Source organism: Schistocerca cancellata, chromosome 1 (assembly GCF_023864275.1).
Source record: "Schistocerca cancellata isolate TAMUIC-IGC-003103 chromosome 1, iqSchCanc2.1, whole genome shotgun sequence".
Classification (NCBI taxonomy): domain Eukaryota; kingdom Metazoa; phylum Arthropoda; class Insecta; order Orthoptera; family Acrididae; genus Schistocerca; species Schistocerca cancellata.
This window is the reverse complement of record NC_064626.1, coordinates 829,318,179-829,333,883: the sequence shown is the minus strand read 5'-3', so window position 1 is coordinate 829,333,883 and position 15,705 is coordinate 829,318,179. Positions and strand designations below refer to the sequence as shown.

Here is a 15,705-nt window from a genome sequence, read left to right as displayed (position 1 = left end):
TCATCCCCTCCACTGATGAAAATAACTTACTAGCCGCAATTGGGATGGTTCCCATACATCCACGCAGTCAGCCACAATGTCAGAATAATGCACGAAAATTCGTCCACAAAGTTCGCGACCATTGTAAGGAGGCTACGTATGAAAGCAGACGAGGGCTGTGATGAATTATGGCAAATAGCTCTCTGCACCACGTTAGTTAATCCAGAGTAGCCTACAACTGGCGTCGAGGGAATGCAGTCCTCTCGGACGGATGAGGACAACACAAACACCCAGTCATCTCGAGGCAGGTGAAAATCCCTGCCCCAGTCGGGAATCGGAATTCGGGACCCGGTGCTCGGGAAGCGAGAAGGCGACTGCGAGACCACGAGCTGTGGACGGCGACTATATGGCAAAAGACACTCTCCACCACAAAAATTAATCCAGCATCATCTCAATGTAATATTGTCGGGTCCGTCGCGGGATGCAGCACGTTTAACGATAAGTGACTGACATCAGTTCTCATCCCCTCCACTGACGAAAATAGCTAACGTACTCCCCGCAGTTGGGACGGTTCCCTTACATCGACACAGTCAGCCACAATCTCTGAATAATCCACGAAAGTTCGTCCACAAAGTTCACGTCATTGTAGGGAGGCTACATATGAATTATGGCAAATAGCTCTCTGCACCACGATAGTTAATCCAGAGTAGCGTACAACTGGCGTCAAGGGAATGCAGTCCTCTCGGATGCGTCGTACGATGTGGCACATTTAACGATAAGTGAACGACCTCAAGCCTCATCCCCTCCACCGTCTGAAATACCGAGCCGGGCGGCGAGCGGCGGCAGTCGGGGAGCGGCGCGAGGGCGCGCTAGCGTCAGCTCACCCCGAGGCGGGCCGCGGTCGCTGCATGGTGGCTGCGGGCGAGGTCGTCGGCGAGTCCGCGGTGCGGCTCGGCGGCCTACTGGACGGCCGCTGGTGCGTCTGCAGGGCGGCGCGCTGCGCGGCGCGCTCGGGCAGCAGGCTGTCGCTCTGGTAGAACTGGCAGGCGCAGCGCACGCCGCTCCCCAGGCTCGACGCGGACGAGTCGCGGCGGCTGCGGGGCTGGCCGACTGCCGCGGCCGCCGCCCCCGGGCTGCGCGGCTCTTCCGATCGGCCGCGGGGCTTCATCCGCACTGCCGCTCGCCGCCCCCCGGAAGCTGCCGCTGCTGCTGCTCGGCTGCGATCCCCTAATTACACCGCATGCGCTCTCGCCTGGCTGCCGGCTGCTGGCTGCGCCGCCACCGTTCTCACCGGGCCGAGTGACAACGGGTGGCCGCTATTTTTATTGCCGGACTCTTCGCCAGGGGACAGCGGCGTTGCCAGCAATGCTCCGATTGTTTCTGTCAACCTGCCGCTTAGGAAATCTCCTAGCGGCGCAGTAGCTTCCGTCCCCGTCCCTCGTTCCAAATGCCCCTTTTCTTACCAGTCCGCGCCGCATCAGTACGAAAAAACCGCACGAAATCGGAAGAATGAAGGGTTTGCGGTAGCAGCAGACACTGAGACTGGTGGTAGATCAGGTAAATATAACGCGGCCCATCGACTGGCGAAGCGGTGGGCTTGAGGCAGAAATAGTGCTGGCGAAATATCAGGCGGGAGCCGGCGCGGCGGGGCGACGTGCCAGCGGGAGCAGCCGAGTGGGCAGCGGCAGCGGGAAGGCGCGCGTCTGCCCGAGGACCGGCGCTCGGGCGATGACCGCCACGTGCTATCTGGCCCCGGAACAGCCGCTGCATCTCACGACCACTGCACTCAGTGGATGATGGGCAGGCCCATCCCCGAGAGACGCTTTAGTTACTGAGCTACGTAGCACAATGAAACTTCCTGGCAGATTAAAACTGTGTGCCGGACCGAGACTGCCGGCTGGTGTGGCCGAGCGGTTATAGGCGCTACAGTCTGCAACTGCGAGATCGCTACAGTCGCAGGTTCGAATCTTGCCTCGGGCATGGATGTGTGTGATGTCCTTAGGTTAGTTAGGTTTAAGTAGTTCTAAGTTTTAGGGGACTGATGACCTCAGAAGTTAAGTCCCATAGTGTTCAGAGCCATTTGACCAAGACTCGAACTCTGGATCTTTGCCTTTCATGAGCAAGTGCTCTGCCAACTGAGCTACCCAAGCACGACTCACGCCCCGTCCTCACAGCTTTACTTCTGCCAGTATCTCGTCTCCCACGTTCCAAACTTCCGTGCTTGGGTAGCTCAGATTTTAATCTGCCAGTAAGTTTCATATCAGCGCACACTCCGCTGCAGACTGAAACTCTCATTATGGAAACATCCCCCAGGCTGTGGCTAAGCCATGTCTCCGCAGTATCTTTCTTTCAGGAGTGCTAGTTCTGCAAGGTTCACAGGAGAGCTTCTGTATAGCTTGGAAGGTAGCAGACGAGATACTGGCAGAAGTAAAGCTGTGAGGACGGGTCGTGAGTCGTGCTTGGGTAGCTCAGTTGGTAGAGCACTTGGCCGCGAAAGCAAAGGTCCCGACTTCGGGTCTCGGTCCGGCACACACTTTTAATCTGCCAGGAAGTTTCATATCAGCGCACACTCCGATGCAGAGTGAAAATCTCGTTCTGGAAACATCCCCCAGGCTGTGGCTAAGCCATGTCTCCGCAGTATCCTTTCTTTCAGGAGTGCTAGTTCTGCATGGTTCGCAGGAGAGTTTCTGTATAGTTTGTAAGGCAGAAGTAAAGCTGCGAGGACGGGGCGTGAGTCGTGCTTGGGTAGCTCAGTTGGTAGAGCACTTGCCCGCGAAAGGCAAGGGTCCCGACTTCGAGTCTCGGTCCGGCGTACACTTTTAATCTGCCAGGAAGTTTCATATCAGCGCACACTCCGCTGCGGAGTGAAAATATCATTCTGGACACGTAGCACAATGATTGGGGCATCCAAATTTAACTTCCCTTCGGTTTCCCCTAAACGCTTAAGGTGAATGTCGGACTAATGACAACGAAAAGGACGTGGAAGACTTCTTTCCCTCTTTCCCGTCCAGTCCGAGCCTGTGATGTCTGTAACAACCTCTATGTCAACGGCATGTTAAATCCTCACCTTCCTCTATCCGCCTTAATTCTGCAGGCGCGGCAGTTTCTGAATAAATCGTTATTACGTAGAATATCTACTTATTCTATTTTTCTCAATTAATTCCAATTACCTGGGTTTGGTTATATTCACTTATTACGTTGTATTTCGAAATTCTGATGACTTCATCATCAAGAGCATGCTAAGGCCAACCAATTGCTGAGCAACTGCAAAGTATGTATCTGCACAATCATTGGACTCTATCATCTATAGCTTCGCCATAACTGTCACATACACTGTCTGATCAAAAGTATTCGGACACCTCTGTGTAATGCTGAACCGCCCACTACATGTCTCGAGAGACGGACCTGCCAGTATAAAAGGCAGCAGGAGGTATGGTGTCGTCAGTAAAGAGGCAATAACAGCACAATGGGTCGGTATGGACAACTGACTGACTTCGAATGTATGCTAGCCACCGGATGTCAACCGAGTAACAAATCCATCACGGATATTTGAACCCTTCTGAAGCTGTCTAAGTAGATTTTTAGGTGATGTGGTTGTGAAGTGGAAATGTGAAGAAACAACCACAACTAATTTAAGACCAGCTAGACCACATGTACTGACAGGTGGGTACCATCGAACATTGCGGAAGGCGGTTGTAAAAAATCGCATGAAATCATTGGAAGGGATCATTCTTGAGTTCCAAATCACTATCAGCAGTCCAGTTAGCACAATAAGTATGCATAAGGAGTTAAAATGAATTCTTTCCAATAGAACACAGTAAACTGGATTCGATTGGATTCTCGCACTAGGTTTGTCATGTTGTATACATGTAATCATCAGTGTTGAGGAATGACGCATATTTGCTTACTAACATGTACATTAGTGGAAACTGTACGATTGCACTTAAATCTAAGGACGTGGTGTGAAAATGGACATGATTGTTACAAACTTGTCACTAAAGGAAATTACTATTATCGCAACCGCAACTATGACGGATACTGAAGGAAAATAAAGATTTTAATACGCATATCAAAAAAAGTTTTGCATCACCTCGGTTCCGAGAGTTCCGGAACCTGTACAGAAAATTCGAACAGAGATCAACGTAAACATCATTTCCGTCCAATATATTGCTCATGAAAACCACACATTCCATGTGTACCACCATACAGCGAGACCTTCAGAGGTGGTGGTCCAGAATGCTGTACACACCGGTACCTCTAATACCCAATAGCACGTCCTCTTGCATTGCTGCATGCCTGTATTCGCCTTGGCATACTATCCACAAGACCATCTAGGGAGTGAAGTTGCGCATCAAGCAGCTCATTGTGCACAGTTTGAGTCATAATACGGTGTCCTGTGTCTGCACGAAAAGCATTATCAACATGGTGGCGTTGCTGTCACGCTTCCTCCGAGCCATAATCCGTAGGCAGTGGTCATCCACGCACTTGGGCGGCCTGAGGGAGGCACGTCATCGACCCTGTCTCTCTGTATCTCCTCCATGTCCGAACAACATCGCTTTGGTTTACTCCGAGAAGCCTGGACACTTCCCTTGTTGAGAGCCCTTCCTGGCCAAAGTAACAATGCGGACACGATCGAACCGCGGTGTTGACCGTTTAGGTATGGTTGAACTACAGACAACACGAGCCGTGTACTTCCTTCCCGGTGGAAGGACTGGAACTGATCGGCTGTCGGACTCCCTCCGTGTAATAGGCGCTGCTCATGCATGGTTGTTTAAATCTTTGGGTGGGTTTAGTGACATTTCTGTACAGTCCAAGGGACTGTATTTGTGATACAATATCCACAGTCAACGTCTATCTGCAGGAGTTCTGGGAACTGAGTGATGCAAAACATTTTTTATGTGTGTATTATTAGTATATAGAACAACGTCCCCGTCTCCTCAGCAATATGGAAGATGAAGTAATAAATTATATCAATTAGGTAGCAACAAATGTACTGGTTCACCACTTCCTTTTATCCCAATGATCTTCTCCCACAGATCATAAGTATTCTGTCTCTGGAGCACCATTCGAGCAATTCTTTGTGTGTAACTAGCTGATTAGTCGGAACTCAGAATTACAGGAGGTGTTTGTCCATAGACTGATGCTGTATACTGGCTGTACGCCCTATAGATCGGCAAGGGTGCACCAGCGGCCTAACTTCTAGGGGGTTACATCAGCTGCTAGGCCAGCTGGTGGCAGAACGAGCACCACCAGAGGTCGCTAGTCCAGCGGATGTGCTTCCCACCATGGGCCAAATGATCGCAAATATTTATCTACGTGGCCTGGTGGTTTAGGACGGTGCAAAGCGGTTTGAAGCATCTCCTGTCGTTCTCTGGACCAGACACTAATTGCACCCGCAGTACTTCAATCAGAGTGTCGATCGGAACCCTGGCTACCTACAATGCTGCGCCACCGCCGACTGAGAGAGCCACCAGTGTCTGTCTTCACCATCTCCAGGATTTTGCACTGGAAACGACCAGGAACTTAGTATTAGCCGTCGACCTTTACTACCTTATTTTGTTCTGATTGACATTCATCTTTTACTGTTTCTTCATTATGGCCTTCACCCTAAGTTTGGACTTATGTAGGTTAAGCATTAACCACAAATGTTCACAAACTATTGTACTGATTAACTTTTCTTCAAGAGATGAATATTTGGTTTAAAACTCATCTGCATTATATACCTAGAATGTGTTTTCTTACGCCTCAACCAGTGCAAAACTTAGTGAGTGGCGATGAGGAATTTTTCCATGAACCAACATCAGCATGCGTGTTCACACCCCAGGTACACAGTGTCAGTCTGCGTGTGACTTCTGCGTTGCAAAGATCTTGAGAGCATATTTTTGTTCCACCATGCCCAACCTTTCGGATGCTACTACCAACGTTTTGCTGCTACTCCAGAACATGTGAAAGGCCATGCACGCAATGGTGGACAGGATTGTGGCCATCACCACTTATGACCAGGAACTGTCCATTTGTCTGTCCTGCATCAGTTCACTGATAGAAGGACGTAGAGGGGCGAGCCACCTTCCCAGGTGTATGAAAGGAAGATCGAGCCCTGGGTAAACCACATGGCCAGAATGTAGCAACATTTCCTGGCTATGATATCACAGGTGACAAATAGCAGTTCACGTTCTTCTTGGCCTATGCAGGCCTGGAAATTTATCATGTACTGCATCAGCTCAACCCTGAAGAGGATTTCAATGCTCTCCTGTACTCTCACTTAAAGACTTGTCCACCAGAATATTTCGACACTCAAGCACATGTTGCAATGGCCCGCATAACATTTTTAGCTGCCACAAGATTAGTGGACAATCTTACAGATGAAAACAGCCAAATTGCAGGGTTTAAAGGCCTCGGTAATGACCTCTTCAAACTCAAGTATCCCACGTTAGGGACTTGCCTCCCCATCATTCGAGCTTTTGAACAGTCTCTACAGTCATCTGCAACATTAAACTACCCATCGTAAGTGTTTGCGGCCCCAACCAAAACCACGGCCGTCTACTGCAGCTAGCAAGCCCTCAAACAATGTGCGTTGCCCGCAGTGGTTACCCTCATGTGGCAACTGTTTTATCACTCATCCACAGCAACAGTCTTATTATTGCAGGGCTCCATATTTTCCTGTGGGAAGACAGGAGACAGGGCTGAAGTCTTTCAGTTTTCCCTCAAGAAGAATGTAGGTTACGCCTACATGGAATGTCATGTGGGTATTCGACGCCTATGCTCTGGATATTTTACATGTCCACACTGTGCTCCCCGTGTCTAATAGACTTTTAACGTTCATGGTGGGAGTCAACGCAGTCCCAGTGGAGTTCCATGTTGATAGGGGCTCTTTCACGACTATTGTGATACGGATGTGTCATCATTTGGGCTCACCTCCGCCACAGGCATTCTCCTCATATCTACATGGCTACAGCAGCAATACTATCGAAGTGAAATGACAGATCATGGCTCGCATTCAGTATCATTTTAGTGTCTTCATGGCAGGCATCTTTGTGGTAAACACTGAGGGAGTTACAGACGTCGTTGGGTTGGACTTTTTGAATGCTTTGGGCGTGGAATTACATGACTCAACCAACAGAATTCAACGATCGGGGATTAACTTATATTTAAGAGACCTATGCTCCAGGTTAGTTGCTCAGCTATTCACACGACATTATACATCACTTGACAGCTCAGTATACAAGCGGCAGCTTTGCCTTCAGGTTACCATTGGGACAGGACACACAATTCCATTCAGAACCAGAGGTCTGCTGCTACGTGCACACAGAAGCGGAAGATGTCAGAGCCTCTATACCCTTGGATGCAAAGGTCATAGCCTGTGACTCCCTGGAGGATCCAGTTATCCATGAAGTACACTGTTTGTTGCACCAACGGTGGCCCACAGGTCGGAAACAGTTGGATCATCCAGTAGTCCAAGCATTCTGGCACAGGCGCCACGAGTTCTCCACCCTCAGATAGTCCTCTTGTTGCAAGAAGAAAATGGTTGAAACTGTACTGCGATTCCATCTACTTTGCGACACTGCATCTTGTCCCTCCTGCATTAGGGACAATGGACAGCTGTGCTCCTGAAGAGACTGGCCCATCAACATGTAAAAATGTGAGGGATCGATGCAGATAATAACAACGTGGTGGCACCACGCAAGACCTGCCAAAGTAAACAGGGAGGACTCACACACAGAAACTTTTCTTCGGCGGTTGCTTCAGCTCCCTGTTCATGATTCCATTTAATGCAGGGCCCTTCCTTGGTTATTTATGGTTTACCATAAGTAAACAAGGTTCCCCTATGTTTCTCGCTTGTCTTCAATATTATGTTTCCAGTTGTCTTCAACATCCTTGGCATAGGCTATCCAGGTTCTTACACAGATCTTCTCCATAGAAGGGCACCACGAAACCAAGGATACAGTCAATGGGTCTCAGTTCACATCTTCTGAATTTACCTCTTTTTGTTCTTCCAACAGCATCGCATTCACGAGTTGTGAGTCATGAGCTGTGATTCGTGGACAGTCTTGCAGAGAGTGCATAGCCAAGCTGCAGAGTTAACCCACGACTGTCGGTTCCAGCGCATTTCATTCCGCCTCCAATAAATCAGCAGCATGTTTTGTTTACACGTTCAAGTCACAATTGGCAAAGTTAAACCATCATCATGATTTAGATGAAGCCCTCACTGTATTTTTGGCGTATTCTTGCTTCACCCCTCAGGACGGCGTCAGGCCCGCTGAAAATTTCCATGGACAGCAATACTGGTCCAACCTCTCCATCCTCCACCCTACAAGAACTTCATTTTCCCATCCGAAGTCTCGACGACACTGTTGTTCCATCAAAGATGATGCCTGAGCGTTGATTATCTCCAAAAATCACCGCCAGTAGGCCCAGGCAGTGGGCATACACTAATTGGAACAGGTCATGGTGAAAGTACTATTGGCTATATTTGTTGCAAGCATGTCAATGAAGTGCGAGCATAGAAAACAGCGACGCCTCCTAGCAGTAGCTATCTTTTGTTCCTGAGTTGGATGTCCCCACTCCCTATACCTTGGATGCCACAACACAACCACAGCAGCTACATGGTCCACATCCTCTGGCCTCTGTCAAGGACAGTCCATCCCAAGTCCAGATACCCATTCCGATGGATATCTGCCTTACCCACTGGGGTCAGCCGTTCCATGGGCTGTGAAGGAAGAGGCTCCAGGTCCCTCACACATTAAGATGTGCAACACCCTCTCATCCTTTGAGGGGTGAGAGGGAAGCCGTGTCCCAGCTATACACCCTACAGACTGGCAACCCTTCTCACAGCAGTTGCGTACCAGTGGCCTAGTCTCAAAAAGGCTACCCATCAGCAGATGACAGAGCTCCAATCATGCATGCTTCATAGGCCAGCAGGTGGCAGAGGGAGCGCCGCCAGAAGTCGCTGGCGCATACACCTGTTTACCTCTGTGGGCTCCATGATAGCAAGTATTTCCTCAAGTATCTCTACATGGCCTGGATATTTAGTGCGGCGCAAAGCCATTTGAAGCATCTTCCGTCGCGCTCTGGGCAACGCGTCGACTCCACGCGCAGTTCTTCAGCGTCTCGATCGGGACCTTCGCAATGTACATCACTGTGCCACACCAGCCACCTCCGACCGAGGCAGTTGCCAGTGTCTGCCTTCAACATCACCAGGACTTTGCATTGGAGACGGCCAGGAACTTAGTATTGACCTTCGACCTTCACTACGATATTTTGTTCTACTTCGGAGTGAAAATAAACTTTTACAGTTTTATGATTGCAGCATTGAATTTAAGTTCGGACTTACGTAAATCTAGTGTCAATCACTAATTTTTGCAGACTATTGTAGTGATAAAGTTTTTTCCAACGGATCAGCATTTTGGATTGTTCTTTTCTATAAAACTGTTGTACACTGTTTGCCTGGCCTGTGTTCTCATTACACCTCAACTGGTGCCCAGCTGATCAATGAGGGCATTGGAAAAGGCATGAAAACTTGGTTCTAAAATTTGCAGGTATTGGCTAGAGTATTGGGCTGCAGAATCTGCCACCCTGATGGCATTTATTGGAACTGATTTCTTGTGTGCTCTGCAAATACTTAACACTGAAAATGCTTGCCTTTCCACGTCCAGAGCTCCTTTGTAACGCTCATAGGCAGATTGTGCAGCTAAGGCCATATCAGGCACAAAGCTGTCCAACGAAAGCACAGCCATACACATATTTTGCAGCGGCCACCCTTATGTGATGGACCACTTGCAATACAAACCACACTATGTGCCAATTTGTAGGCATGTACTCAATGCGCTGCCTACCCACGTTGGTCATCGCTCGACTCACTCCCCGCACCCGCCTGTACTATTCTTTCTCTGCCGGTACCCGTGCTGCACGTTTCTCACGTAGTGTAACCTGTAAAACGGCTTTTCAGTTAAGAAGTGGACATTGGGTGGTGCTCCAAAAGACTATTGGGAATGCTACATAAAAGTAATTGCAATAAGCGTGTAAGACCAGCCACGCACAAACTACGTAAAAGGGTGCGCCTGAGGGGAGACTTCTGTTTCTGACAAATCACAGCTCATGACTCACAACTTGTGAATGACCTCTCTGCACGGTAATGGATCCCTTATGTATACTGCCACGTGGCGGCACCCAAAACATTGTACAATTGGTGCTTTAACGCAAGTCAGTCACTTTTGATGATTGATTTAAGCTCGACCTTATTATCTACAGGAAAACTGTAATTTCAGCTTCTTATTACGTTGTTAATAGATGAACCATGTTTCAAAGCGAAGCATATAACTTGTGTCAAATGGAATGTGGTTACACAAATACTTAAAGGTACACAGAGGGACTGTAAAAAGCAGTGCATCTTATGTTACTACAGGAAAAGAAAGTAAGTGACGTGAGACTTTTGTGTTCTGCTCTAAAAAGGAGCAACTAACTTGGACATGGATTTAGATGGAAACATACCATTACCACGTATAAGAAACCACCCTAGCCCGCGCGGAGTGGCTGCGCGGTTAGAGGCGCCACGTCACGGATTGCTTGGCACCTCCCGCCGGACGTTCGAGTCCTCCCTCGGGCATGGGTGTGTGAATTGTTCTTAGCATAAGTTAGTTTAAGTAGTGTGCAAGTCTAGGGACCGATGACATCAGCAGTTTGGCCCCATAGGAATTCACACACATTTGAACATTTTGAACATCCTAGTATTAGTCGCCAGGGCGTCAGGAAAACCATGGAAAACTCAAATCAGTGTGGCAGGACGGGAATATGGACCCGACCTACGCGGAATACTAGATCACTGTCTTAACTACTGCTCAAATTTTCACTGTTAGAGCGATGCATATTCACTACGCAAGTATATCGAAGAATCGTCTCCGCACTATTTGCATATAGGGACCTTATTTAATTGCTACCGCAAATATTTTGTTTACGTGAGAAATAAACACGTTTTCTATTTACACTGGGATTGGCATGCAACACCCGATGAACAGTCTTTGTTGGTGCCGATTTCATACTACAAAAATGAAATTAAAAATGCCTTTCTAAACATCAGAAAAAAATGCATCACACAAGGAACAGAGCACTCTGGGTAAAGATGAAGATAAAAGTCGTCTGTTTCATTAAGTGACGCAGTTGACCCATAATTTAAAAAATGAGCAGAGTAGAAATACTTGATTCCTTTCATTTAACACAAGCATCGGCCAAAAGAAAGGCCATTCAACCTAGATGCTGAATACATCGTCTAAAGACAAAACGGGAATTGCACTTAGTGGCCAAAAGTCTGCCCACACACTGTCACGACGCCAGTTATCTGCCTAATAGCGCGTAGGACCTGTTTCTGCTGCTGTTAATGAGTTCGATTTTCGAAGAAGGCTTTCCACTAAGTTTTGGTGCACTGAGGATGGAAATTGTGTCCATTCCTCCTAATGTGCGGTGCAAAGCTGACGACTGGTGTATGTATTAACTGATTGCGACAGACGTTCTGTTTCATCTGCGCCAACATCTACACACATACTCGGCAAGCCATCGTGGTAATGGTCTGTTTCCATCTAAATCCATGTCCAAGTTAATTGTTCCTTTTTAGAGCAGAGCACAAAAGTCTCACATCACTTACTTTCTTTTCCTGTAGTAACATTAATTGCACTGCTTTTTACAGTCCCTTTGTGCACCTTTAAGTATTTGTGTAGCCATATTACATTTGACACTAGTGATATGCTTCGCGTTGAAGCAGGATTCATCTTTTAACAACGTAATAAGAAGCTGAAATTACAGTTTTCCTGTTGATAGTAAAGTCGAGCTTAAATCAATCATCAAAAGTGACTGACTTGCATTAAAGCACCAGTTGTACAATGTTTTGGATGCCGCCACGTGTCAGTATACATAAGGGATCCATAACCGTGCAGAGAGGTCATTCACAAGTTGTGAGTCATGAGCTTTATGTGTTTCAGTGAATGGTACACGGTGATACATTTTTGAATAGCTCTTTATGAGAGGAAATGAATAACCGAATAAAAAATACAGGGTGCCGTTTAAAAGAGTCACACCGCTGTTCGTATCCTTGTAAAAAACAAAGCTACAACGAAGGCAATCCTGCTGATTGATCTCCCCCTGACGGCTAAAGAACATTTGCTTGAAACGTTTTGTAATTTGCATCTGGACAAACAGTTATCTAGGGTGGTCAAGATAAATGTGACACCCTGTATCTACAAGAAATATAACTTATAGCACTTGCAGTTACAAACATTAATAATAAAAGGTAAAACGAAACATAATAAGAGCACATTTAAATACATTTAAAACATAATGCCAAAACTCTGGTATTTAAAAGAAGCAATTTCTAGGCACTAAAACTAGAAGGACCAACCCTGAGATAGGAAGACTGTTGTTGAAGGGGAAACGCTCATCAGATCAGGAGGGCAGGAATGTGGTGGTATAAGGATGGAGGACTGGTGCATACTCTCGGTAGGGTAGGAATGGCTGTTGGGACAGAAGGCAGGGTGGCGTATAGGGGGTTATTGGTGAGATTAATACTTGACAGTGAAAGGGCGGTGGGGAGAAAAAGTTAGACAGGGAGAAAAGGAGGCTAAGGAAACGTGGGAAGTGGAGGGAGAGGTAGCCCTGATGAAGTGGAATGGTTGGGGTGGGCTTCCACAGTAGTTGGCAGGATTGGTAAATGTAGGGAAAGAGTTCATAATTGGGAGGGAGTAGATTGGCTGAAGTTCCTTTGGAAAAGTACGTTGAGGGTGTTATAGGTGTAGGGTTTGTGGGATGTGCTGGTAAGGGCGCAGAAGCATATGTGGATTGGAAAGCGGAGGGGCATCTATAGGATTAATGGAGTTTGCGGATGGTAAAGGTTGTTTAGGGGTGTTCAATGTGAGTGAGGAGATGTGTGAATTTCAGAGTTGGTAAAGGGTCCTTGTGGGAGAAAGTAAAACGATGGGAAAAGCGAGGCGGATCGCATGGCGCTCCAGGACCTGCAGGGACTTAAAGAGCTTGAGTGGGGCGGAGATCCATGCCAACATCCGTATAGCAAAGGACAGATCGGATCAAGGTTTTGCAGGTTTGGAGGACAGTGGACGGGTGCGATGCCCAAATTCGGCCAGTTAGTAGCTGAAGTGTATTTTGGGCTTTCTGTTGGATGGTTAGTAGGTGAAGTTTTCACGTTAGCTGCCGGTCGATTGTTAGTCCAAGATATTTTAGTGTATCAGTTAGCTGTATAGAACGGCCGCAAATAGGAAAGCAGAAGTCATGCAGACGGAAGGTGGCGGTGGGCCGGATTATTGCCTGGGTTTTGGAAGGGTTGATTAGAGGAGCCATTGTTTACACCAGGAGGTAAACTGATTGAGGTGGATTTGAAGGGATCGTTGGGATTTCTGGAGTGTAGGATAGAGAGCAAAGAAAGCAGTGTAATCAGCGTAGGCCTACTGAAAGAGGTGGACTAGTAGAGGTGGTTTGGGCATGTCGGCTGTGTAGAGGAGACAGAATAGGTATCTTCCTGCGAGTAAGAAGTACTATTTCTCTAGTTGATGGCAATACGGGCATAGCAAGCGAAGGCTTTGAATAATTTGGTTTCTGTTACAAGTACAAATTCAAAGGTACGTTCCAATAATTAATCTTCATCATACTTTTGTTAATGTTTAACATCGTCCTGCATTCGATCTACTAAATCGACAAGTCGACAGTTACTCGTTCTCGAGTATCAATACTGAAATATTCTGGGGCTCCATCGCGTTGGAACTAGAGGCTGTCGCGCACAGCGAACAGAGTTTTATCCAGAAATTCTGTATGTATTGTGTACAGAAACACATAACATATTGACCCCTTTCACGTGCGATAGCTGATTTACGGCTAGCAGAAAATGATTAACAACCATTTTACCGCAAATATCAACGGAATGACTTTCTTGATGAGATTCAAAAGCAGGGACATACTCCCTATCGTCTTCTGGCTCACGTAAAGTAGGCCTCATTTGTACATAACACGTATAAGTTGCCTCGCGTCACCGTAAAACGTGATCATGTCATAGACTTCAAACAATACGTAGTTCAAACTGGATGTAGAACATCACACATAAATAGTATCTGTTAAAGCACATAGCTTAGGAACGGAACAAGTAACTACGCCTTGGCTACGGCACTTTATGTATGACGAGCAATCGACACCATTCATGCGTATAGCTCATAAACGGCAAGTCAACAAGAAATGATCCGCTACGTGTACCCCGCCGTCGATGAGATTCTGTAAAACTTACGAGTATTTCGTAAAGCGCCGACAGATCCTTCCCGCCAACGAACCACCGTCAATATTGTCACATGTTCTCAGTTAAAACACAATACTTGGCACTTCACAATATAAAAGTGATATTATGCAGGAAGAAAGGAAACCTGTACAGCTAGGTGGCACAGCATACCCTTCAGTGTCTCCTAGCCGACAGTACGGTATGACATTTTCACCCCCGCGACGCTTTGGAGATGCAAATAATTTTCGCCGGACATTGGAACAGACAGTCTTGAACCGTACGATATCTACATGACTAATTCTGAAAATAAACATTTCTTCCCCTTCCGAGATAGTTTGTGTGTGTGTGTGTGTGTGTGTGTGTGTGTGTGTGTGCCCGCATCTCGTGGTCGTGCGGTAGCGTTCTCGCTTCCCGCGCCCGGGTTCCCGGGTTCGATTCCCGGCGGGGTCAGGGATTTTCTCTGCCTCGTGATGGCTGGGTGTTGTGTGCTGTCCTTAGGTTAGTTAGGTTTAAGTAGTTCTAAGTTCTAGGGGACTGATGACCATAGATGTTAAGTCCCATAGTGCTCAGAGCCATTTGAGCCATTTGTGTGTGTGTGTATGTGTGTGTGTGCTCGCGCACTTTAACGCGGGCATGTTTGTGTGTGTGTGAGTGTGTGTGTGTGTGTGTGTGTGTGTGTGTTTGTGTGTATGTATGTGTGCGTGTTTGAGGGTTAGAGGCGCTCAAGGCCGAGGTTATCAGCTCTCATACGAAAAGTAGTAGAAACTAATTGCTTAAGACGTAGAAAATGCGATAAAAGAAATAAAAAGCTATTTTAGATAAGACGGCACTCGCTTCCTTCCAATCTCATCCACGACCACCCACACAACTACGCTAGTGCACGTCATGTAAACGCTAAAAATGGTCCAATATTCTACAACTGTCAATTAAAACAAAAATGAATCAATAGATACAGAGGAATATATGGCTGATCACTTACAAAGAACACGGATGAACAAGCTACCCTGACATAAAAAATTAAAAACATTGCCCTAAAATTTCCGATATTGCACAAACCTTAAAAGACATACTACATTCGGGTCACTGACATTTAAAATAGAGGACAGAAAGGTCGACAAATGAACGGCTGCCCACTTGTTTGAAAACAAAAGACAGGCCAGTGAAATGTGGCGCACACATTGGAGAGTCCTCTCGTTGGAGCAAGAAGCCATGCGTCATAGGGCACAGTCCAATGCGAAGACGAGTGAGAAGGACTTCGTCACGTCTGCGTGGCTGGAAGGAGATACGTCACGGCCACGTTGTGGACTTTAAAGCTCATTGTCTATTATTTCCAGCCAAAATTCTTCCCACTGATGCATGACTCTGCACCTCAACAGTGAGGCAAATATGTGTAAGTGACTCGCTGCTCCCAGTTCACCAGCATACCTTATTGTTGCTCGTTCAGCTATGAAATGCCTCTCTCTAGT

General features: G+C 47.1%; 1 protein-coding gene across 4 annotated transcripts in view; it reads right to left on the bottom strand.

Annotated features, from left to right (window-relative positions):
- The window catches only part of LOC126188626 (titin-like), a 471,513-nt gene that overhangs the window by 247,855 nt on the left and 207,953 nt on the right, over nucleotides 1-15,705 (bottom strand). The window contains exon 1 of one of the 4 annotated variants that reach the window (XM_049930252.1): nucleotides 864-1,520. The exons of 1 other annotated variant lie outside the window; for it this stretch is intronic. In XM_049930252.1, coding sequence (XP_049786209.1) covers nucleotides 864-1,147 — 284 coding nt within the window. In that variant the 5' untranslated portion in view covers nucleotides 1,148-1,520. Of the gene's footprint in view, nucleotides 1-863; nucleotides 1,521-15,705 lie in introns of those variants that run through there. 2 more of the 4 variants (XM_049930236.1, XM_049930231.1) reach the window with 2 other exon arrangements.